The following is a 25228-nucleotide window of genomic DNA, read 5'->3' as shown; positions in this document are numbered from 1 at the left end:
GTGCACATGTGTGGACTGTATGGGTGCATGTGTGTGCACTGTGCATGGGTATGTATGGGTTGTGCGTGGGTGCATGTTTGTGGTTGCACATGTGTGGACTGTGTGTGGGTGTGTGTGGACTGTGTGCATGGGTGAACACATGTGCATGGGTGGACTGTGCATGGGTACGTGTGTGGACTGTGTGTGTTGGTGGTTGAGTGGGTGAGTGGGTGGGTGAGTGGGTGAATGAGTGGGTGGTTGAGTGGATGAGTGAGTGACTGGGTGCATAGGTGAGTGGGTGAGTGGTTGAGTAGATGAGTGAGTGGGTGAGTTGGTTAGTGGGTGGGTGAGTGGATGAATGAGTGAGTAGGTGAGTGGGTGGATGGGTGACTGATTGGATGAGTGGGTGAATGAGTGGGTGAGTGTGTCAGTGAGTGGGTGAACTGTTGATTGGGTGAGTGGGTGGATGAGTGGGTGAGTGTGTGGGTGAGGGGGTGTGTGGTGAGTGGGTGAGTGAGTAGCTCAGTGAGTGGGTGAGTGTGGGAGTGGGTGACTAAGTGGGTGAGTGAGTAGCTGAGTGGTTGAGTGGGTGAGTAATTCGGTGAATGGGTGAGTGGGTGGGTGAGTGGATGAATAAGGGGGTAAGTGAGTAGGTGGTTGAGTGAGTGGGTGGGTGAGTGGATGAATAAGGGAGTGAGTGAGTAGGTGGTTGAGTGAGTGGGTGAGTGGTAGAGTGGGTGAGTGTATGAGTGGATGAGTGGGTAGGTGAGTTGGTGACTGGGTGAGTAGGTGGGTGAGTGGATGAGTGAGTGGGTGACTACTGAGTGGGTGAGGGAGTGGGTGAGTGCATGAGTAGGTGAGTGAGTGAGTGAGTGGGTGACTGACTCAGTGGATGAGTGAGTATGTGAGTAAGTGGGGGAACTGGTGAGTGGGTGAGTGAGTGGGTGAGTAGGTGAGTGAGTGAGTGGATTAGTGAGTGTGTCAGTGGGTGAGTTGGTGACTGAGTGACTGGGTGAGTGGGAGACTGACTGATAGGATGAGTGAGTGGGTGAAGGATGCATGTATGGGTTAGTGAGTGGGTGAGTGCGTTGATGAGTGGGTGAGTGAGTGGGTGAGAGGGTGAATGAGTGGGTTAGTTGGTGAGTGTGTGAATGGGAGAGTCAGTGAGGGAGTGAGTGACTGACTGATTTGATGAGTAAATGGGTTAGTGGGTGAATGCATTAATGGGTGAGTGAGTGAGTGAGTGGGTGAGTAGGTGACTGAGTGGGTGAGTGGATGAGTGGGTGATTGGGTGAGTGGTTGAGTGAGTGGGTGGGTGAATGGGAGACTGAATGAGTATATGAGTGAGTGGGTGAGTGTGTGATTGGGGAGTGACTTGTTGAGTGGGTGATTGGGTTAGTGGGTGTGTGAGTGGGTGAGTGAGTGGATGAGGAGAGGATGAGTGGGTGAGTGGGTAAGTGGGTGAGTGAGTGGGTGGGTGAGTGAGAGACTGAGTAGATGAGTGACTGAGTGGGTGAGGAAGTGGGTGAGTAGGTGAGTGAGTGGGTTAATGGGTGCATGGGTGAGTGTGTGTGAGCCAGTGAGTGGATGAGTGAGTGGGTGATTGAGTAGGTGAGTGGCTTAGTGGGTAGGTGGGTAAGTGAGTGGGGGAGTGAGTTGGTGAGAAGGTGAATAGGTGACCCACTCACCCACTCAGCCACTCACCGACTCACTCATCCACCCATCCACTCACTCACTCAACCACTCACCTTCTCCCTCATCTAGTCATTCAGTCTCCCACTCACCCACTCACCCACTACCCACTCAACCACTTGCCCACTCACCCAGTCTCCCACTCACTTATCCCCTCAGTCACTCACCACTCACTCACCCACTCAGTCAGTCACCAATTCACTTATCCACTCCACATCTTAGTGAGACTAGATGTTTCTGCTGAAAGAATTCATCAGGGACATCCATACTCTAGAAATTCATTGTCACTCAAGGATTCCATTGTATTATGCTACCGTTCACTATGTGCTGACGGAAAATCCTTTCACTAGCTCCTCGCTGTCAAATACACCACAGAATTCATATTTCAGAGACATACTTCAACAGAAGGCTGAAAACAGTGTGTACTGACACTCCACTTATTCCATTTTCAATGGCAACGACTACAGTGATAATGTGTTCCACAGTGAACATGCTCTGGTGGACAACTGGCCTTGACAACTCTCATTCCTGTGTTATTTAGAGGAGTGCCAACCCTTCACCACTGCATTGTCAGAATGGAATTTATGTGGAGCAATGAAAGTGCACATTTAGCTTGATATTCACTTCTAGCTTCACAAACGTGTTTAGTGTAAAAGTTACCCACTAATGTCTGCATGCATGTCTTAGGTTACACTTGTCTTGTAGAGAAAATACATTGGAGAGAACTGTGATATAGGAATTAATGGTATTTCACAGACGATACACTTCTCCACTCTCATTCACATATGTGACGCTGGAAAATAGATTTTGGAAGCCCTTGCCCTGACTTTGCAGGAAAGTGAAATTTCACAAAGATACTTCAATAGAGGTGTGAAAAACAGTTCACATGACTGCAGGCAGCATGCGCTTTGTCTTATCATGGAATGAGTCCTTTGAGTTGGGGTTATGAACACTGCAGAAAGTGTTTTCTTCAAACACACATCACATAGCCTTTGTCTTTCCCCAGGGGATGTGCAAGAACTCAAACAATTGAGTACTGTTTTTTCCTGAGAGAAATGCCTGTGGTGAGCAAAGGGGACAGTTAGTTTGTATTCATTTTTACATTCACAAAACTGTGTTGTTCACCTCAGGTAGTAGGCTTTACGAGCACATCTTAGGGAGACTGGACATTTCTGCTGAAAAAATTCATCGGGGACATCTATACTCTAGTAATTCATTGTCACTCAAGGATTCCAGCATGATATGCTACCATCCACTCTCATGCTGACAGAAAATTGCAAGAACAGTGGCCGGAGGGCCGAGCCAGTAGAACTGTGGCCAGAGGACCAAGCCAGGAGAACCATGGCAGGAGGGCCAAGACACGAGAATCACAGCCATTTGGCCTAGCTAGGAGAAGGGCAGCTGAAGGGCCGAGCCACAAGAACTGCAGCCAGAGGGCCTAGCCGGGAGAATTGTGGCCTGAGGGCCAAGTTGAGAGGACCACGACAGGAGGGCTGAGCTGGGAGAAGAGCGGCTGGAGGAACGAGCAGGGAGAACCGCATCTAGAGGGCTGATCGGGAGAACCGCATCAGGAGGGCCAAGATGGGAGAACCGTGTCTGAAAGGCCAAGATGGGAGAATCGTGGCTGGAGGTCCAAGTCGGAAGAACTGCAGCCAGAGAGCGGAGCCAGGAAAACCACGGAGAGTTGAGCCCAGATAACTGTGGCCAGTCGGCCAAGATGAAAGAAGGGTGGCCAGAGGGCCGAGCCCAAAGAACCTAAGCCGAAGAACCGAGCTGGGAGAACTTCAGTCGGAGGCCCAAGATGGGAGAATCACAGCCAGAGTTGTGAACCGGGAGACCCACTGCCAGAGGGCCAAGTTGGGAGAACTGCAGCTGGAGAACTGAGCTGGGAGAGCCACGGCCAGAGGGCTGAGCCTGAGAAGGATGGTCAGAGGGCCAAGCTGGGAGAACTGGGGCCAGAGGGCTGAGCCTGGAGAAACGCAGCCAGACAGCCGAGCTGGGAGAACTGTGCCAGGAGGGCTGAGATGGCAGAATCGTGGCCAAAGATCCAAGTCAAGAGAACTGTGGCCAGAGAGCCAAGTCAGGAGAACTGCAGCCAGAGAGCTGAGCTGGGAGAACCGGGTTCGATTAGCTGAGCAGGGAGAATCATGCCTATAGGGGTGAGCCAGGAGAACCGCGTTCAGAAGGAGAAGACGGGAGAACTGTGGCTGGAGGGCCCATCCAGAATACCCATGGCTGGTGGGGAGAGGCGGGAGATGTGCCGCTAGAGGACCAAGCCAGGAGAACCACGGCCAGTCCACTGAGATGGGAGACAGGTGGCTAGAAGGCAGAGTTGGGAGTACAGCAGCAGCAGGGCCAAACTAGGAAAGACATGGCTGGTAGGTGAAGGCGGGAGATGCCCGGCCGACAGCTGAGCCAGAAGAAATGCGGCAGTTCGGCCAAGACTGGAGAAGGGTGGCTGGAGGGTCAAGTCAGGAGAACCACAGCCATAGGGCAGAGCCAGGTAAACTGCGACCAGTGGGCCGCAGCCCAGGCCCAGACAGTGAGTCCCGCCAGGCCAGCTGGTCAACCCCTGAAACCCGGGCCCAGAAATTAAGTACTCCCTGGCCATCTGCTCCACCTGGGCAGCCTGGACCCAAACACAAAGTCCTACTGGGCCAGCAGGTCAACAACAGCTGGCCCATAGACTAAGTCCCACCTGGACAGCTGGTCGACTGCCAAAACCCCGGCACAGATTAAGTCCATCTGGGACAGCTGGCCGACACTCACAGCCCAGGCCAAGAGACAAAGCCCCCCAGGCCAGCTGGTAGACCCCCACAGCCAGGGCCAAAACAGTAAATATCACCATGCCAGCAGGTCGACCTGGGTAGACCAGGCCCAGAGACTAAGTCCAGCAGGCCAGGGGGCCAACAACGGCTGCCCAGGCCAAGAGATTAAGTCCCTCAGGGCCAGCTTGTCCACCCCCGCAGCCCGGGTCCAGAGACTGAGTTCGCCAGGTCAGATGGTTGACCCATGCAGTCCTGGCCCAGAGACGGTGTCGTGCCGGACTAGCTTATCAACCCCGCAGCCCAGATCCAGAGACTAAGTCTTGCCAGGACTGCCAGTTGACCCAGGCAACCCAGGCCCAGAGATTAAGTCCTGCATGACCAGCTGGTCGAACTGTGCAGCCCAGGCCCAGAGACTAAGTCCCGCAGGGCCAGTTGGTCACCCCAGCCTGGGCCCAGAAACTAAGTCCTGGGGAGCCAGCTAGTTGAGCCCCGCAGCCCCAGCCCAGAGACAAAGTCCCACCACGACAGCTGTTCTATTTGGGCAGCTCTGGCCCAGAGACTAAGTCCTGCTGAACAAACTGGTCCATGCCCACAAACTGAGCCAAGAGACTAAGTCCCTTCATGCCAGCTGCTCAACACGTACATCCTGGGCCCAGAGACTAAGTCCAGCCAGGCCAGTTGGCCGACGACAGCCGCCCAGGCCAAGAGATTAACTCCCGCAGGGCCAGCTTGTCGACTCCCACAGCCATGGCCAACAGACTAAGTCTCACTGGGCCAGCTGGTCGACCCGGGCAGCCCAAGCCCAGAGACTAAGTCCTGCCAGGCCAGCTGGTCAACCCAGGCTGCCTGGGCCCAGAGATTAAGTCACACCAGGCCAGCCGGTGGACCCAGGCAGCCTGAGCCCAGGCAGTTATGTCCCACCAGGCCAATTGGTCCAACCATGCAGCCCAGGCCCAGAGACTAAGTCCCACTGGGCCAGCTGGTCGAACCTCGCAGCCTCAACATAGACACTAAGTCCTTCCAGTCCAGCTGGTCAACCTAGGCAACCTGGGCCCAGAGACTAAGTCCCTCCAGGCCAGGTAGTCAACCCAAGCAGCCTGGGCCCAGAGACTAAGTCCCTAGAAGCCAGGTCATCAAGCCCCATAGCCCAGGGCCAGAGACAAAATCCTGCCAGGCCAGTAGTTCTACCCGGACAGCCCTGGCCCAGAGACTAAGTCCTGCTGAGCCAGCTCGTAGATGCCCTGTAACTGGGCCCAGACACTAAGTCCCTTTGTGCCAGTGGGTCAACACGTGCATCCCGGGCCCAGAGATTAAGTCAGCCTGGCCATCTGGCCAGTGACAGCCGCCCGGGCCAAGAGATTAAGTCCCAGAGGGCTAGCTGGTCGACCCCCGCAGCCATGGCCCACAGAATAAGTCATGCTGGGCCAGCTGGTCGACCCCTGCCACCCAGGCCCAAAAACTAAGTCCCGCCAACCAGCTGGTGGACTCAGGCAGCCCAGGCCCAGAGACTACATTGCTGCTGGGCCAGTTGGTTGACCCCCACAACCTTGGTCTGGAGACTAAGTCCTGCCTGGCCAGGTGGTCAACCCGAGCAGCCCAGGCCGAGAGAAAAAGTCACACTGGGCCAGCTGGTTGACCTGGGCAGCCCTGGCCCAGAGACTAAGTCCTGCCGAGCCAACTGCTCGACGCCTGGAAACTGGGCTCAGACACCAAGTCCCATCATACCAGCTGGTCAACACACACAACCCAGGCCCAGAGACTAAGTCCTGCCCGGCCAGCTGGTTGACCCCTGCAGCCAGGGCCCAGAGACTAAGTCCCGCCAGGTCAGCTGGTAGACCCCCACAGCCCGGTTTAAGAGAGTAAGTCCCACCATACCAACTGGTCAACCCAGGCAGACCGGGTCCAGAGACTAAGCCAAGCAGGGCGAGCTTGTCAACCTCCACAGGCCCGATGTGTGGACTATGTTCAATTTGGCCAACTGGTCAACTCAGGCAGCACGGGCCAAGACTAATTCTGCTGGGCCAGCTGGTCCTTCCCAGCAGCCCGGGCCCAGAAACTAAGTCTTGCCAGGCCAGCTGGTCTACCCAGGCACCTTTCCCAGAGACCAGCACCTGGAGACTACATCCCACCAGGCCAGCTAGTTGACCCTGGCAGCTGAGGCACAGAGACTTAAGTCCCGCCAGGACAGCTGGTCTACCTGGGCAACCCAGGCCCAGAGATTAAGTCCTGCCTTGCCAGCTGGATGACCCAGGCAGACCTGTCCCAGAGACTAAGTTGCGCTGAGCCAGCTTGTCTACCCCTGCAGCCCAGGCTCACAGACTCAAGTCTCACCTGGCCAGCCGGTCGACCTCAGCAGCCCTGGCCCAGAGACTAAGTTTTGCTGGGCCAGCTAATTGACCCAGGCAGCCAGGGCCAGAGAGTAAGTCCTGCCAGTCCAGCTTATTCACCCACACAGCCCTGGCCTAGACACTAAGTCCCACAAGTCCAGCTGTTCAACCTGGCTGGCCCGGGCCCAGAAAATAAGTCCTGCCAGGCCAGCTGGTTGAACCAGGCACCTCGGACCCAGAGACTAAGACCCGATGGGCCAGCTGGTTGACCCTAGCTGAGCGGGCCCAGAAACCAGGTCATGTGGTCCAGGTGGTCTATCCCTGCCACCTGGGCCCAGAGACTAAGTCCCGCCATACCAAAAGAGTAAGTCCCACCACGCCAGCTCATCAACCCTCGCAGCCCAGGCCAAGAGAGGAAGTCCCACCCGGCCAGCTGGTTGACCACCACAACTCTGGCCTAGATACTAAGTACTGGCACACCATCTGGTTGACCCGGGCAGACCAGGCCCAAAGACTAAGTCTCATCAGGCCAACTGATCGACTCTCCTAGCCCTGACCAAGAGACTAAGTCCTGCCACACCAGCTGGTCATCTCCCGCAGCCCAGGCCTGGAGACTATGTCCCGCCAAGCCACCTGGTCAACCCTGGCAGCTGAGGCACAGACACTTAAGTCCCACCAGGCCAGCTGGTTGACCTAGGCAACCTGGACCCAGATACTAAGTCCTGCTGGGCCAGCGTGTCAAACCAAGCAGCCAGAAGAATGTTTTCCTCCATCCTGCATGCCCCATGGATGGAGCAGGAGTCCTGATCAACCTCCACCGAGGCAGAGAGGTGTTGCGCATGGGTCACTGGCCAGCAGTGACCACGGAACGCTGTGGATGGCTAGACGATAAACACGCGAGAAAAAACAACATGCACAGAGACAGACTAGTTTCTGTGGGGAAGTAGGGACGAAATGGCTATCCCCCCTAGTGGGGAGCGCGCCGATTTAGTCCATACCTGCTTTTATTGGGCTCATTCTGCATAATAATTCAGGTAAAGTACAGTACTCATTAGGGGAAGTAAGGAACCATAGAAAACAAAGAACTCTGCCAGTCTATTGAGTTGGGGGTCAAAGAGCTGTAAGACTGAGGAACAAAATAACCTCCTCCTAAGACCCTTCTCATTCAACTGAGAGCACTCTAAACAAAGAAGGTTTCACAGTAATTTACATGTTCTTTCTTAGGCCTGATCACCCCGGCGAATCCACACTTCTCAGTACAGAGCTGCACCATCCCGTCATTGTTTCAGGCTTAGGTGGAGCAAGGGAACTAAGGCAACTGGGAGACAAGGAGGTTTTTTCCCAGACGCTGAGAACTCAGGCTATGTCAAAGCTGAGGAGCGAGGGTCTATCACCCCCTTTTGCTGCAGTCCCCCAAGTCCTTCTTTTGGGGGGCCTCCCAAAGTGATCCTGCCTGTCTTAGGTCGTTCCCCCTGTGGGGAATCTTACCCGTCTTTGGCTAACCAACCAAGCTTTTGGGGGTTCAGTTATGAATAAAGCAGCAGAAGCAGCCTTCCTGCCAGGAAGATAAGCTTTTGTCTCCTTGCTGGCTTACAGTTCCAAGGGCGTTCCCTTAGCCTTAGCCTAGGTGGGGGTTTCAGCTTCTGATACCAGTCAGGGCAGTTCCCAACAGAGAGGAAAAAAAAGGAATGGGAGAATGAGGTAAACATACGACCCCTAGACATGTGCCCCACAACCCGCAGCCCTCCTGTGTAAGGGGCCTCGGGCACTGCCATCATCTGTGCCACCACCAACCCCTTGGCTCCCCCATCCTAGCCAAGGATTTACAAAAGAAACCACATCAATACAGGTGGATGGGCAGAGATGAGAAAAGGGCTGGCCCCACTCCCATGGCTGGCAGCTGAGATTCTGGAGGGATATTTCAGCTGCAAAGGTTCCCCCTGAGAAGCACGGGGTCTCAACTCCAAGCTGGGATTCCCAAGCCAGAGCACCAGAATTAGGAAAAGATGCCCACAGGATACCTGACTTTGAAAATAAGTGGGGATTCTGCCTGACAGCATTGTGCTAGAGACACAAATACCTTTTTAAAGGGCAACACACAAAATCTCATTGACAGCCACTGACCCTGGCCTCTGTCAAAGGGAGGGTAGAGTAGAGTAGAGCTGCTTGAGGAGAGATGGGAGGTTATGGCTCAGGGGAGAAAGCTAAAGATATAGTTGCCAAGATCCCTGTGCTGAGCCCTCTCCCACACCACAGATGCCATCTTTCTTGGGTGGAGCACCCCCTTCCATGCAGCATCAGCCTGGGGAAATGCAATAGCCTCATTCTCTGGCTCCCTGTAATCCACGCCTGCTGAGGAGTCAGCTGCCTGGGCCAGGGTATAGAGATCCAAACAGACTCAGGGGGTGTCAGTGACTGAATTGTGTGGCTTTGGGGTGGGGCCATTGCCACTTTCCTGTGAACTTGACCTGCGATGTGTCCCCTCTGTGAGAGATTCACCAGTCCCACCCTCCAAGTCTTGGTGACTCCACCCTGCTGAGGTCTGGGCAGAATCTGGGAAAGCCTGAGTTGTGTGGCTCTGGGGTAAAAGCCATGACGCTCAACTTCTCCAAAGCCTGACCAACGTTTCCATCTCATGGGGGATCTACTGGCCCTATCCTCTCAAATCCCCTCAGCTGAGCTTGGGAAAACTCTGGACAGACTGAGTTGTGTGGGTCTAGTATGGGGGCCATTTTTTTTCCTCACATGCCCAACTTGTGTAGAGACCTCGCATCACAATGCCAAATCTTGGTCTGTTTGGGCCGGATAAAGTCTACTGGCCTCACTCTGATGATTTCTTAAACTCGTCCCCACCACAAAGGTGTTTAAGCACCCAGCAGGTGGCAGCTAGACTTGATGTACCCTGGGACATTTGCTGAGTGACCTCACACCCAGCATTGGCACCAAGTTCGAACGTGTTTCAGTCTGGTGAACACCACTCGGCCCTCTCTGGTGACTCACCTGTCTTAGACAACTCGACTACAGCCAGTGACTGAGTGTAACAGGCAGCTGGCAGGCAGAGACAGGAAGAGGTGGATCTTAGGGTGCATTGGGACTTTTGCAGACTTGCCTCTGGACCCAGTGCTGGTAAAAGTGCCCTTGGTGTGTGGTTTGGTCCTCCCTGCACATATTGAGGCCTAACAGAAACAGCAACAACTGCAGATTGCTTTGTAGCATCAGAAAGGTTGCCCAGGGCCAGTAACAGGCAGTGTCTGACATTGGACCGCTCCAGAGTCCATCCCAAGAGGTTGCAGAACCAACACACACAGTGGCTAGCTTCAGACCACATCAGAGCAAGATCCATTTACCTTCACAAGAGACATATCCAAAGGGGGACCTCAGTAGACACAGGACCCTACAGAGGCAAATTCTGCTTCATGTGGTCAGCACCTGAACTGTAGCTGGTACACTGGTTGGGATTGATCCTCACAACCAGCATGGGCCAATAGAACCAAAATTCAATTCCAATGGGAGGGCCCACATTACCCACACAAGGGGTATTCCTGGAAAACCCAGCCAAGGTGATCAAGGAGACTGTGCCACTGGGTCTCTCAGGACACCTACAGTATAAGTCTACCCCATGAAGACTGGGAGTCATAGCAGATCTACCTAATACATAGAAACAAACACAACGAGGCAGGAAAAATGGGGAGACAAAGAAACATGACTCAAATGAAAGGAGAAATTGTCAGAAAAAAAAAGAGCTTAATTAAATGGAGTCAAACGATGGATCAGATATGGAATTTTAAAAAAAGGTTGAAAGGATGCTGAAGGAACTTAGTGAAAATTACAACAGCGTGAAGAAGGACATAGAAACCATAAAAAGGGATCAATCAGAAATAAAGAATACAATATCTGAAATGAAGACTACACTAGAAGGAATAAACTGTAGGTTGGATAAAGCAGAGGATTGAATTAGTGATTGGAAGACAAGGTAGCAGAAAATATCTAATCAGAGCAGCAAAAAGAAAAAAAGAATTTTAAAAAATTGTGGATAGTTTAAGGGACTTTTGGGACAACATGAAGAGTAATAGGATCTGCATCATAGGGATATGAGAAGGACAAGAGAGAGAGCAAGGGATCAAGAATCCATTTCAAGAAATAATGACTGAACATTTCCCTAACCTGGTGAAGGAAAAAGACACACAAGTTCAGAAAGTGCGGAGTCCCAAATAAGATGAACCCTAAGAGGCCTGCACCAAGACAAAACATAATTAAAATGGCAAAGGTTAAAAACCAAAAGAGAATCTTAAAAGCATTGAGAGAAAGGCAGTTAGTTACCTACACGGGAGCTTCCATAAGACTGTCAGCTGATTTCTCAACAGAAACACTTCAGGCCCAAAGGGATTGGCATGAAATATTCAAATTGATAAGAAGCAAGGACCTACAACAAAAGCTACATTACCCAACAAGGCTATCATTTGAAGTTGAAGGCGAAATAAATAGCTTCCCAGATAAAAGAAAGCCAAAGGAGTTTGTTACCACCAAACCAGTATTATAAGAAATGTTAAAGATCTTCTTCAAGAGGAAGCAGGAGAAGGAGAAGTAGGAGAAGGAGGAGGAGGAGGAGGAAAAGAAGAAAAGTAGCAAAGTTAAAATAATAAAGTGACAATAAATACATACCTATCCATAGTCACTTTAAATGTAGATGGCTTAAATGCTCCAATCAAAAGACATAGTAGCTGAACATGTCTTCTTCTGGCTATAAGAGACTCACCTCAGAACACAAGATACACACAGACTAAAAGTGAGGAAATGGTAAAAGAGACTTCATGCATATGTAAATGAAAAAAAAAACAAGCCGGTAATTCTTAATGACTAATGAAATAGACTTTAAAAACAAAGTTATAGTAAGAGACAAAGAAAGACACTACATAACAATAGAGGGAGAAAGCCAACAAGAGGATGTAATCCTTGTAAACATTTATGCTCCCCACACATGAGCACCTAAGTATTTATGGGAAAGAAATCTTGATGGATATAAAAGAGAGAACAAAGGTAATATAGACATAGGAGGGGATTTTAACACCCATTTGACATCACATAACACACATTTGACATCAGTGGATTGATCTTACAGACAGAAAGTCAACAAAGAGATAGCAGCCTTAAATGACACACTAGATCAGATGGATTTAATTGCTATCTTCAGAGTATTTTGCCCCAAAGCAGCAGAACTAATACACATTCATTTCAAGTGCACATGGAACATTCATAGGATAGACTAAATGATAGGGCACAAAACAAGGCTCAGTATATTTAAGATTGATATGTCATGCATCTTCCCTGACCATAATGGCATGAGGCTAGAATCAATCACAATAAAAAAAACTGAAAAACACAAAAAAGACTTGGAGGCTAAATAACATGTTAATAAACAATGAGTGGGTTAGTAATAAGAGATCAAGGAAGAAATCAAACAATATCTTGAAACAAATGAAAATAAGAACACAACAACACAAAATCTATGGGGCATAATGAAAACAATCCTAAGGAGAAAATTCATAGCATTACAGGCCTACCTCAATAAAACAAGAAAAAACTCAAATAAACAACAGACAAAGCCCAAAGTGAGTAGAAGAAAGGAAATAATAAAGATCAGAGTAGAAATAACTGAGTCTAAAAAAATACAAAAGATCAGTGAAACTAAAATGTGGTTCTTTGAAAAGACAACCAATATTGACAAACATTTAATCATCCTCATCAAGCATAAAAAGAGAAAGGACACAAAGAAATAAAATCAGAAAAAAAATCAGAAAACAGGAAAAGTAACAACTGATACTATAGAAATTTATAAGAAAGTACTATGGACAACTATATACCAACAAATTGGACAATCCAGGTGAAATGGATGAATTCCTACAAACATACAATCTTCCAAAACTGAATCAAGAAGAATCAGAAAATCTGAATAGGTAGTTACAATTAATTGAAGCAGTAATCACAAAACTCCAAACAAAGAAAAAGTCTGAGACTAGATGGCTTCATGGGAGAACAAATGCAAGCCCTGACTGGTGTGGCTTGGTTAGCTGGAGCATCATACTGTATACTGAAGGTTGTGGATTCAATTCCTGGTCAGGGTACATACTTAGGTTATAGGTTTGATCCAGATCAGGGCATGTGTGTGAGGCCACTAATCAAACCCATCAGTGTTTTCTCTCACATCCATGTCTGTCTGTATGTCTGTCTCTCTCTCTCTCTCTTCCCCCCTCCCTTCCTCTGTCTCTAAAAGCAATGAACAAAATGTCATAATGTGACTTCCGGCCAAGATGGAGGCATAGGTGGACGCACCATAACTCCACACACAACCAAGATTAGAACAACAACAATTTAGAGGCAGAATAACACCCAGAACTGATAGAGAATTTATCTGAATGGAAGTCGGACAGCCAAGAAGTTGAAGTAGACCCATAGACCCGTTCATCCAGACCAGTAGGAGGGGCTGAGAGGAGCAGCCAGGTGCGGGGCGCAGCGCAGGTAACAGCGAGGAGAGCTGAGAGAGATAGGTGCATAAGGCAACCGGGAAAGTGTAAGGCATCTGGGGCCTGAGTACGCAAGCGGCAGCTGGCAGACCTAGTGAGGCAGTGTATGTTGAGCAGGGCAGAGTGTGCAACCCAGGATCCCAGAGAAGGGACTGAGGTCCCACGGAGAATGGGGCTACTGCCATTGTTCCCCCCCCGCCCCTGCCCCCACCCCTGCCCCCACCCTCACATACAATGTCACAATCTAGCGACTGGGGTGCCCAGCCTTGGTGAGCACCTAAGGCTCTGCCCCTCCCTGTAACAGGAGTGACCAGACCCCCCCCCCCAAAAAAAGAGAGAGAGAGACATGTCTCAAACAGAAAACAGTTCAATGTTCCAGGACTCATCATTTTAAGTGACCGAGAGATAGTCAGTCTATCAGATGCACAGTTCAAAACACTGGTGATCAGGAAGCTCACAGAATTGGTTGATTTTGGGTGCAAATTAGATGAAAAAATGCAGGTTATCATAAAAGACATGAAGGAAAATGCACGGACAACCAATAGTGATGGGAAGGAAACTGGGACTCAAAACAATAGAGTGGATCAGAAGGAAGAAAAAAACAACCAAACAGGAAAGAATGGAGAAATAAGAATTCAAAAAAAAAAGGAGGAGAAGCTTAGGAACCTCCAGGACATCTTTAAATGTTCCAACATCAGAATTATAGGGGTACCAGAAGGGGAAGAGGAAAAGCAACAGATTGAGCACGTATTTAACAAATAATAAAGGAGAACTTCCCCATTCTGGGAAAGGAAATGGACTTCCAGGAAATCCAGGAAGCTCAGAGAGTCCCAAAGAAGTTGGACCCAAGAAGAAAAACACCATAGCACATCATAATTACATTAGCCAAGGTAAAAACGAAGGAGAGAATCCTAGAAGCAGTAAGAGATAAGGGGACAGTAACCTACAAAGGAGTTCCCATAAGACTGTCAGCTGATTTCTCAAAAGAGACCTTACAGGCAAGAAGGGGCTGGAAAGAAGTATTCCAAGTCATGAAAGACAAGGACCTATATCCCAGATTACTCTATCCAGCAAAGCTTTCATTTAGAATGGAAAGGCAGACAAAGTGCTTCTCAGATAAGGTCAAGTTAAAGGAGTTCATCATCACCAAGCCCTTATTTTATGAAATGTTAAAGGGACTTATCTAAGAAAAGAAGATACAGAAAAAACATGTATAGTAAAAGGACAGCAAACTCACAATTATTAACAACCACACCTAAAGCAAAACCAAAAGAAACTAAGCAAACAACTAGAACAGGAACAGAACCACAGAAATGGAGAATCACATGGAGGGTTAGCAACAGGGGAGTGAGAGGAGGAGAGAGGGGGAAAAGGTACAGAGAATAAGTAGCATAGATTGTAGGTTGAAAATAGATAGGGGGAGGGTAAAAATAGTATGGGAAATGTAGAAGCTAAAGAACTTAAGTATGACACATGGACATGACTAAAGGGGGAGATGTGGGTGAGAGAGGGTATACAAGGTGGAGGGGAGTGAAGGGGGAAATGGGACAACTGTAATAGCATAATCAATAAAACATATTTTTAAAAATGTCATAATGTGAGGATTAAAAAAAGGAGAACAAACAACTCTCCTTCTCTAATTACTCAAAAAAATTCAAGAGGACAGCACTCCCAAGCTCATTTTTTGAGGCCAGCATTATTCTAATTTTAAAACTTGATACAGAGTCTTCAGGGAAAGCAAGATTACAGGCCAATATATCTGATGAACATAGATGCTAAAATCCCTAACAAAATATTACCAAACTGGATTCAACAATACATTAAAAAGATCATACACTATGATCAAGTAGGTTTTATTTCAGAGATACAAGCTTGGTACAATATTTGCAAATCAAGGGATATGATACACCATGAAAATAAAACAAAAGATAAAACCACACAATCATATCAATAGATGCAGAAAAAGCATTTGATAAAATCCAGCACCCATTTACTATAAAAAATCTCAGGAAAGTGACAATAGAGGAAGCATACCTTAACATAATAAAGGCCATACATGAGAAACCCACAGTGAATATCATAGTTAATAGGCAAAAACCAAAAGCATTTCCTTAAGAAGCAGGAACAAGACAGGATGTCCACTTTCACCACTCTTACTCAATGTACCACTGGAAGTCCTAGCCACAGCAGTCAGACAAGAAGAGGAAGTAAAAGGCATCCAAATTGGAAAGGAAGAAATTTGCAGATGATGTGCTACTGTATATGGAGAATCCTAAAGGTTCAGTCGAAAAACTACTAGAAATGATAAATTAATTCAGTAAAGTAGCAGGATACAAAATAAATTTCAGAAATCAGTTGCATTTTTATATGCCAATAATGAACTATCTGAAGAAACTAAGGAAACAATCCCATTTGCAATTGCATCAAGAAAAGCAAAGTCCCTAGAAATAAATTTAACCAAGGATGTAATAGACTTGTATTTGTAAGACATTGAAGAAAGAAATTAAAGAAGATACAAATAAGTGGAAGCACATACTGAAGTCATGCATTGGAAGAATTAATGTCATTAAAATGTCCATACTACCCAAAGCAACCTATAGATTCAATGCAATTCCTATGAAGGTACCAATGTCCTATTTCACAGAACTAAAACAGATATTCCAAAAATTTATATGGAAGCATAGAAGACCAGGAATAGCCACAGCAGTCCTGAGAAAAAAGAGCAAAGTTGTAGGGATCACACTACCTAAAATCAGACTATACTACAAGGCCATTGTAATTAAAACGTACTGGAACAGAATAAAGACCCCTAAGATAAACCCATACCTATATGATCAATTGATTTGTGACAAATAGGCAAGATTATACAATAGGATAAAAGTAGTCTATTCAATAAATGACGTTAGTAAAATAGGGCAGTATCTGCAATTTCAGTGCAAAAAAAGTGAAACTACACCACCTTCTCACATCATACATAATAATAAACTCAAAATAGATTAAAGACTTAAATGTTAGATTCAAAACCATAGTAATCCTAGAAGAAAACATAGGCAGAAAATCTAGGACAGTTCTTGTTGCATTATATTTTCTGATATATTCACTTGGACGAGGAAAACAAAAGAAAAATAAACAAATGGGACTACATCAAACTAAAAAGTTTTAGCATAGCCAACAAACCCAACAAAATGGAAAAAAACCCTATTGGGTGGGGTAACATATTTGCCAATGATACATCTGATAAGGGGGTTAATGTCCAAAATTTATAAAGGCCTTATAAAACTCAATACCAAAATAATGCAATTAGAAATGGTCAAAGGACCTGAATAGACACTTCTCTAAAGAGTGCATACAGATGGCCAATAGACATGAAAAAATGCTCAATATCACCAATCATCAGAGAAATGCAAATTAAAACCACATACCTGTTAGAACATCTATAATCAATAAGTCAACAAACAACAAGTACTGACGACAATGTGGAGAACGGGGAACCCTAGTGCACTGTTGATGAAAATGCAGACTGGTGCAGCCATCGTGGAAAGCAGTATGGAGATACTTTAAAAATTAAAAATGTTTTGACCCCGTAATTTCACTTCTGGGAATATACCTAAAGAAACCTGAAATGCTAATTGGAAAGAATTTTTGCATCTCTGTGTTCATTGCAGCAGTATTTAGAATAGACAAGATTTGGAAGCCGCTCAAGTATCCATCAGTAGATGAGTGGATTTAAAAAGCTGTGGCACATTTACAAAATGGAATACCACTCGGCCCTAAAAATCTTACCCTTTGTGACAGCATGGATGGACCTGGAGAACATTATGCTAAGTGAAGTAAGCCAGTCAGAGAAAGAAGTGCCATATGATTTCACTCATATGTGAAATGTAATGAATAAAATAAACTGATGAACAAAGTAGAAACAGAGTCATGGACACATGGAACAGACTGACAGCTGTCAGAGGGGAGGGGTGTTGGAGGAATCAGTGAAAAAGTTGAACAGATTGAACAAGAACCCCCCAAATCTTATTGAAACAGTCAACAGTATGGTGACTACCAGAGGGAAAGTGGGGTTGGTGGAAGTAGGAGAGGGTAAAAGGAAGTAAATGGTGATGGAAGGAGACTTGTCTTTGGGTGTTCAACACACAATACAGTGTAGAGATGAATTGTAGAATTGTACACCTGAACCTATGTAATTTTATTAACCAGTATTACCCCCTAGAAATTTAATAAAAAAATAAAATGACGACTGTTACAGTACTTCAAGGGGCAGGGTCATGGAGAGTGGACTTGCCCTGGAGGTCAGGGAGGGCTTCCCTGGAGGAATGAGAAGGGCCTGAAATCTCAGGCAACAGCCAGAGTCACAATGTCAGAAAGGCCAGAGGAGGAGCAAATGCAAGAAAAGGAGAGAGCCGACACCTCTAACGAAGTGACAGGTGGAAAGGAGGAATGTGAGGCCTGATGGGAGAATAAGCCAGAGAGGTAGAGAGGTAGAATAAGCCAATGGAGGGAGAGTCTTTACTTGGCTTTGTTGACCACGTAGGAAATTTGATCTTTACCGAAACCATTGGAGAGAACAGAAGAATCGCGGGAAAGGCACATAACAAAATTGAGCATTCGAACTGATCTAAGTGTCTGGCTCGAGGCGCTGTGCAAGCCGCTGGCTCCGCGCAGCTGACCCGCCCACCACAGCTCCCCCAGTGCCCAAGTTCTCACACTGGCTCAGGGATGGCATTAGCATCCATGGTGACTTTGTTTCTCAGGACTGACTGTGTGCCGGGCGGTTGTTGAGGGGCTGCGTGCGTTCTCTCGCTTGAACCTCACCAGCGACTCCTGCCATAGCTGCTGTCAGGGTCGTCATCATCACTGTTGTAACTGGGAAACAGCATTAATTACTACTAAATATTATTTCTTATTAGACATTATGTGATATTTATTACTGTAACTTCATGTACAGGGTATATAATATGTATAATGTACTATATAATAAAATTAAACAGAGTATATAATATTACATAACAATAAATAAATAAAATGTGTTATTAAATATTATTAATCACTACTATTAAATATTATCATTGAGGAATCAGTGGAGGTGGTTCCTTTCTCTTTGCCTGTTGCCATGCTGGTTTCCCTTGTGGCATAAAGCTGTCAGTGAAAAGATGCAGGCCCATAGGGTACAATTTTCCCGGCCCCATCTCTGGTCCTCAGAGTGATAGCTGAAAATGGTAACTGTCTTCTCTTTCACCTTGAAAGCCCTTACCAGAATGTGACAGAGTTCGATGGGCAGGATGCATGTGGATCCAACAGCTGGACAGTCATGGACATCAACCCACCTGTGTGGTCCAATGACCCCAAGTCCCAGAGCCACCCCCGGTGGCTCATGTGGGGTCTCAAGCCCTGGACCCAGTATGCCATCTTCGTGAAGACCTTGGTCACCTTTTCTGATGAGCGTCGCACATACGGGGCCAAGAGCAGCATCATCTATGTCCAGACGGATGCCACCAGTGAGTATGCTGTGCAGCTCAGGGGTTTGTGCAGGAACCAGATGTATTGCCTTTACCAGGCCAGTGAAGTGCTTCCATGTGTGGCTGCACCTTCTGGAAGAGCTAGTGCTGAGGTTTACCATTTCAGAGGACAAGGCAGTAGCAGCCAGCCAGCGGAGGGGTATAAATATATTTCTTCTTCTGTTGCAGAAAATTTTTAAATACTCACAAAAGTAGAAAGAAAAATAAACCCCATGAACCATCTCAGCTTCAACAATCAACATTTCCCCATTTTTCCTTATCCCCCATCCCCATCCCCATCCCTGTACCACCTTTCCCATCCCTGTTTTTTTGAGTGTTGGGTTATTACGGAATAATTCAGTTGTATCTATACTTCTCCTGTAGTGGTGGTTCTCAGTTGGGGGTGATTCTACTCCCAGGGGACCTTTCATGAGGTCTGGGGACAATTTTGGTTGTGACTGTGCATCAAGCGAGAGGAGCCTTGGGCTGCCGCTCTGCATCCATAGTGCCCAGGACAGCCGCACACCAGCAGTGCTACAGGTGAGAAACCCTGTCCTGTATGGTAGAGCGCAAACTTCATGAATCAGTCCCAGCTTTTTCAGAGAGTGCCCTCTCATCCTGTACCCTCCAGCAACACCAAAGGACATAGAATTTCTGGAAACTTCCAGCTCTCAGGCATTTGTACAGTGTCCTGTGTGTCGTTCCTCAGGACGCACTCAGCCACCTCCATTCTTGCAGGAAGGTTTTGTGCAGCCAGGTGAATGGCATCTAGCTGCCAAAATTTGCCCTGTGACTGGGGTTCAGTTTTGGGTGTTAACCAGAAAATATGAGTTCATCTCTTCCCATATCCTTTCCCCAGCATCTTTCCAGTGCCCCAGACAGAGAGCTTGGCCCATGTTGGAGCAGGGTGAGTGGAGGGACAGACGGATGCCCACGTGATCTGTGTGGTTTGTGGCAGGGATGGACTGTGATTCCATACCCGCTGTCCCTTCTGGGCTGGTACTCTATGTGCCTCCAGTTTTCTCGGATGCTGCACATCACTGCAGCAAACACCTTTAGGTTTCTCTGACCTGTGTATCCCCTCACACCTTCCCTACAGCTTGCTCCCTCCTCTTAGGGGACCTGTTTTCTTTTACCTCTCCAGATCCTTCTGTGCCCCTGGATCCCATCTCGGTTTCTAACTCCTCATCCCAGATCATTCTCAAGTGGAAGCCTCCCTCTGACCCCAACGGCAACATCGCACACTACCTGGTTTTCTGGGAGAGGCAGGCAGAGGACAGTGAGCTGTATGAGTTGGATTATTGCCTGAAAGGTGAGTGTGGGCAAATGTTCCACCTCCAGGGAAACATCTCTCCTCTTCCGTTCCCCAGTGTGTGCTCGAGAGCAGACTTGCACACACTCTGCTCCATCTCACACGGGAACACGCATGCACGTTTCTAAACATAACAGTGTGAGAGCACACTCTGAGGTCTTGTGTGGAAACCGGGTATTTCCCATGTCTTGGCATCATTTCTGTCTGGAATTTTCTCCTTTTCCCCACCCCCCTCTTCCTTTCCCACCCTGCCTGGTGGAGATGTTGCTGTGTTCACCCACAGGAGCCTTCCTTGCTAGACTAGCAACAACTGAGCGTGCTGAGAGGTGCTTGAAGGAGTCAGGGAAGGACTTCAGCCCTCAATTTGGACCTTCAAGTTTTAAAGGAGTGACAATCTCTTTCCTCCTGTGCTTTCTGTTAGAAATTTGTACTGATGGTGATTTTCTTCAGCCTTTCATCTTATTTACTTAATGGGTTTCCTTCTTTCTACAGAAAAAAAATGAAAAAATATTTGAAGCCTCAAACTAGTTTGTATAAATTAGTTTAAGCTTATTTTTAAAATGTCCATGGCTGGTGTGGCTTAGTGGTTGAGTGCCAGCCAGCAAATCAAAGGGTCCTTGATTCAATTCCCAGTCAGGGCACATGCCTGGGTGTGGGCCAGGTCCCCAGTAGGGGGCACTCGAGAGGCAACCACACATTGATGTTTCTCTCCCTCTCATTCTCCCTCCCTTCCCCTCTCTAAAACATAAAGTCTTCAAAAAATTTATGTTTTACTGGACTTTAGACTCCAGCAAGCTGCAGAAACAGGTAATTTTTTTCTTTAATTGTTTTTTTATTGTATTCATTTTTCTATAGGTTGTTTTGTGGTTTTTTTTTTTTGAGTTAGTGATCTTTAGCCTTTGACCTTGGGGCTGCTGGAGAGGCATGGCTAAGGCCAGGAGCTCTTCATCATTTCTGGGCTGGACCTCCGACCTGCTGTAAGGCTCTGAGCAAGTCACTGAGCTTGTCACCAGCTGCCTCCTTTTTGGGAGAAAGGGCAGAAGTCCAGGTGATTTCTGGTAGCTGTCCCAGCTGCAGGATAATGGGCTATGTTTATTGTATGCCTGAGACCTCATTTCCTGCCTTAGCTAAGGGCTGCAGGTGTGATTTATTTCCACAGATGCTTTATATAACTTGAGAGCAAGCCCAGTTGTGACCTCAGCTATGAACTGCTTGTCCCACATCAGAAACAGAGACTGTCAACTTTTTCTTGTTTTTTTTAACAGCAAAAACTTTTTTTAAGATTTATTTATTTATTTATTTTAGAGAAGGAAGGGAGGGGGAGAGAGAGAGAGAGAGGGAGAGAGAGAGAGAGAGAGAGAGAGAGAGAGAGAGAGAGAGAGAGAGAGAGAGAGAGAGAGAGAGAGAGAGAGAGAGAGAGAGAAATATCAATGTGTGGTTGCTGGGAGTTCTGGCCTGAAACCCAGGAATGTACCCTGGCTGGGAATCGAACCTGGGACACTTTGGTTCCCAGCCCGTGCTCAATCCACTGAGCTACACCAGCCAGGGCCAGCAAAAACTTTTTAAAAAATTTTTATTTATTACTTTTTGTTCTGGAATTCTAAATCTATCATTGCAGTGTGACTGTTTAAACATGGCTTGACTTCTGATGATCCCAAAGTTTTGTGTAATTAAAAAAGAAACCTTCTGAGGCTGGATATGGTGTGACCCACAGGAGATCCCTAGAGGACTCAGATCCACAGAGACAGTGAGTAGATGGTGGGGCAGGGGCTGGGGGAGGGGGAGGAGGTTAGTGTGTAATGGGGACAGAGTTTTAGTTTGGGAGGGTGAGAAAGTCCTGCAGATGGAGGGTGGGGATGGCTGCATAATAATGCGAGGGGACTTAATGCCACTGGACTGTGCGCTTAAAAATGAGTAAGATGGTGAGTTTTATGTGAGGCATATTTTACTATAATTTTAAAAAAACCCAATGCACACACAACTCTATAAACTTACTAACACACTCAAAATAATTGAATATACTAATCATGACTAGTAGTGACTTCTTATTAGTGTCCAATATTAGTTTTTGTTTAGCTTTATTGAGGTCGCTTACAATTAAAATTGTAAGATATTTGTACGTATTTATTTAATATTTGATATTAATTATCTGTTACTTAACTTTTAAATATCATACAAATTAAAATTCTAAGATATCTAAAGCATACATTGTGATGATTTGACATATGTTCATGTACATTGTGAAAAAACCCCTCCCATCTACCATATTTTTAGGACTATTAGATGCACCTAGGTTTTAGAGGGGGAAAATAGGAAAAAAAATTTTGAAGCAAAAAATCTGATAAAATATGTAATAACCTGTTCCACCACTGCTGGGGAATTCATCTCAGTCTGAAAAATAGGGTAGTTACTTAATATCCATCCATCATCACACACATCCACCCTTTCTTGTTTGGTGAGAACATTTAGAATGCATGTTAACTCAGCATATTTAAATTATACAGTACAGTTTTATCAACTGTATGGCTTTTTATTGTGATAAAATACATGTGACATAAAATTTATCATTTTAATCATTTTAAGTGTCAGTTCAGTGGCATTAAGGACATTTACACTGTTGTGCAGCCATCACCACCACCATCTCCAGAACCTTCTCATCCTCCCAAACTGAAACTCTGTCCCATTAAACATGAACTTCCCATCCCCTCCCCCAGCCTGTCTCCCACCATCTACTCTTTGTCTCTATTTGAGAGTCCTAGGGATGTCATTATGCTTTATAGTCACAGAATACCATGGGACATCAAGTGTCATGAGTGGGTACCACAAAGGGTAACAGGTATCAGGAGCTATGCTTGCACCCGATCAGAAGTCCCTTCTCTCCAGAAAATTGTCAGAACATGCCCCCCTCCAAACCTCTACCCTGCCATGAAGGAAACCCAAGTTTTTTCTATCTATAATGCCGTGATTGGCCTTTTAACAGTTACCCAGCCAGGTTATTCCATGTCGACTAATAAGTGTAAGAAGTACTTTTAAGAGTCCCTTGTAGCCCTGAAAGCTGTGTAAGTACTTGGGCTTCTAAATAGATACTCACCATTCATAGAAGGATACTTAGGTCTCATTGTCTAAGGGACCCATTCAAGGGGAGGGGAAGGCTGGAAGTGCCTTTGCTCAGCAGGCACTAGTAGGCACCAGATAGCAAAGGCTGGTGGCAGGAAAGCAGACTCCGAAGGGCTGTCATGGACTTTGCCCCTAAGGAGTAGTGTGCATTCTTGGGGCTGCACCAAAAGTGTGGCTGTGCAGTTTGACTGCAAGGGTCAAGACACATCCAGCTGTGTCACTTAGCAGCTATGTGTTTACACAACTGCTATGTGGAGAGGTTGTTTTTGTTTTGTTAATTCCCTTTCCTAAGCTGATTCAAACAATTCCTCCCTCACCACCCCCCACTCTCCTCTCATGTCTTTAGTCCAGGGTTCCTCTGCTCAGCAGTGTGGGCTTTCCAGGCCCAGGACCCCTGGGGTGAGGCCATCCTGCAAAGTACAGGCCAACCAGCAGCAGCCCAGCCTCTGCCCTTTGGAGGCCAGTAGTCCCATCTCCCCCGACACATCCCAACTACCAGCACTACCTCCAGATCTTGCCCAGTGTCCAGTGGTGCAAAATCAGCCCCTGGTGAGAACCACTGCTCTGATCTGACTTAGGAATTCCTGAAGGAGCTGTAAATTGTGGTATTTGTGCTTCACAGTTTGGTGACTCAGTGTGATCATCGGGTCTCTGAGCCAAACCCCTTAGAAGTCCTGGTAGAATTCTGCTCTGTCTTCTGGCCTCCATAGTTATGTGGTTGATTGATTGGCTTGATTCATTCATTCCACTGTGACTTGGCACCCCTGCTCTTTTCTAACCCTTCCTCCCACTCTTCTCTCCCACATCCTCTTTTTGCTACATTGGGTCCTTGGTGTCTTTCAACATGCCAGGAAGTTCCTACCTCAGGGCCTCTGCAAATGCTCTGTGCTCTGTCTGAATGGCCTGATGCTGCGATGCATGCACAGCTCCTTCCTGTACTTCATGCAGGACTGTTCAGCAGCCACTCTTTCTGAAACCTCATGATAAAGAACACTCCCTTCCTTATCCTCTCCTTTGACCCTGCCATTGGACCCATGGAAGATTGATTTATTAGTTTATTGTGTGTTCCCTATTCTTCTCAGCAGCACCCGTGCACTAGAAAGTTCCATGAGGAAAGGGGCAAGCCTGGCTGTCCAACAAAATCTCCAGCCCTGTGGTGATTTGGTAGTGTCTGGTAGTGTCTGGAACATGCCCCTTCTCAGTTGGCACTGTTTGGACTCTCCCGTGCAAGGGCTTTTCACAGTAGAACTTGAACCCAGACCCTAGCTCCAAGCTCTGTCCTGTGTGCCCAGCTGCTCTGAGCAGGTCCCCTTTGTTCTGCTTGTGTATATTTCTGGGAGATTTGAGTCCATCTGTTCTGCCCTTCTGCAGGGCTGAAGCTGCCCTTGCGGACCTGGTCCCCACCGTTTGAGTCAGAGGGCTCCCAGAAGCACAACCAGAGCGAGGACGAGGAGTCTGCTGTGGAGTGCTGCTCCTGCCCAAAGACCGATGCTCAGATTCTGAAGGAGGTGGAGGAGTCCTCCTTCCAGAAGACATTTGAGGATTACCTGCACGATGTGTTTTTTGTCCCCAGGTAAGGGGCTTTCATTGATTTGGGGTTGGAGGTCGGGGGTCATGACCTAGGGAACGAGATGAGGCAGGGACCAAGAGAGTCTGTGCTGAGTCCCTTCCCTGCACGGAGGAAGAGAGCCCATGATTTCAACAGGACCCTTACTGTCAATATCAAATATTCATCAAAGAGGGGGAGAGTTTAGAAAACTTAACCTTTGCTTTTCAACTCTCCAGCATAGATACTTAGCCTCCAGTATTGATCCAAGTTCTTAGACAAACTTTGTAAGGTTACTAATGTCAGTCTTGAGAAATGGCCTAGGCTTGATTTGTCACCAAGTTTCAAGCTGAGAGCATTCTCTTTTTAAAATCTATGTCAGCTTCTCATCCTTCTGGAACTTTCTACAGCATCTTCAGACCCAGAGACTTCTTCTATTTAAATATGTTGCATTTCCCATTAGTT

General features: G+C 47.1%; 1 protein-coding gene across 1 annotated transcript; it reads left to right on the top strand.

Moving 5' to 3' along the window:
- Positions 1-4066: 4066 nt before the first annotated feature.
- On the top strand, positions 4067-24794 carry LOC123826307 (insulin receptor-like). The gene is made up of 4 exons (XM_045850280.1): positions 4067-4213; positions 18548-18788; positions 19933-20100; positions 24589-24794. The coding sequence occupies exons 1-4, from the start codon at positions 4067-4069 to the stop codon at positions 24792-24794; spliced, it is 762 nt and encodes a 253-aa protein (XP_045706236.1).
- Positions 24795-25228: the final 434 nt, after the last annotated feature.

This window comes from Phyllostomus hastatus, unplaced genomic scaffold, assembly GCF_019186645.2.
Source record: "Phyllostomus hastatus isolate PE091 unplaced genomic scaffold, TTU_PhHast_1.1 phas_contig_80, whole genome shotgun sequence".
Classification (NCBI taxonomy): Eukaryota; Metazoa; Chordata; class Mammalia; order Chiroptera; family Phyllostomidae; genus Phyllostomus; species Phyllostomus hastatus.
Note: the sequence above shows the minus strand (reverse complement) of the source record. Positions and strands in the feature narration are given on the sequence as shown.

Bases quoted from the DNA above. Each gene is read 5' to 3' on its own strand.
- LOC123826307 (XM_045850280.1), top strand. From the start codon at position 4,067: ATGCCCGGCCGACAGCTGAGCCAGAAGAAATGCGGCAGTTCGGCCAAG. The intron at 18,789-19,932 runs GTGAGTATGCTG...TTACCTCTCCAG, and splicing joins TGTCCAGACGGATGCCACCA to ATCCTTCTGTGCCCCTGGAT. The intron at 20,101-24,588 runs GTGAGTGTGGGC...GCCCTTCTGCAG, and splicing joins GTTGGATTATTGCCTGAAAG to GGCTGAAGCTGCCCTTGCGG.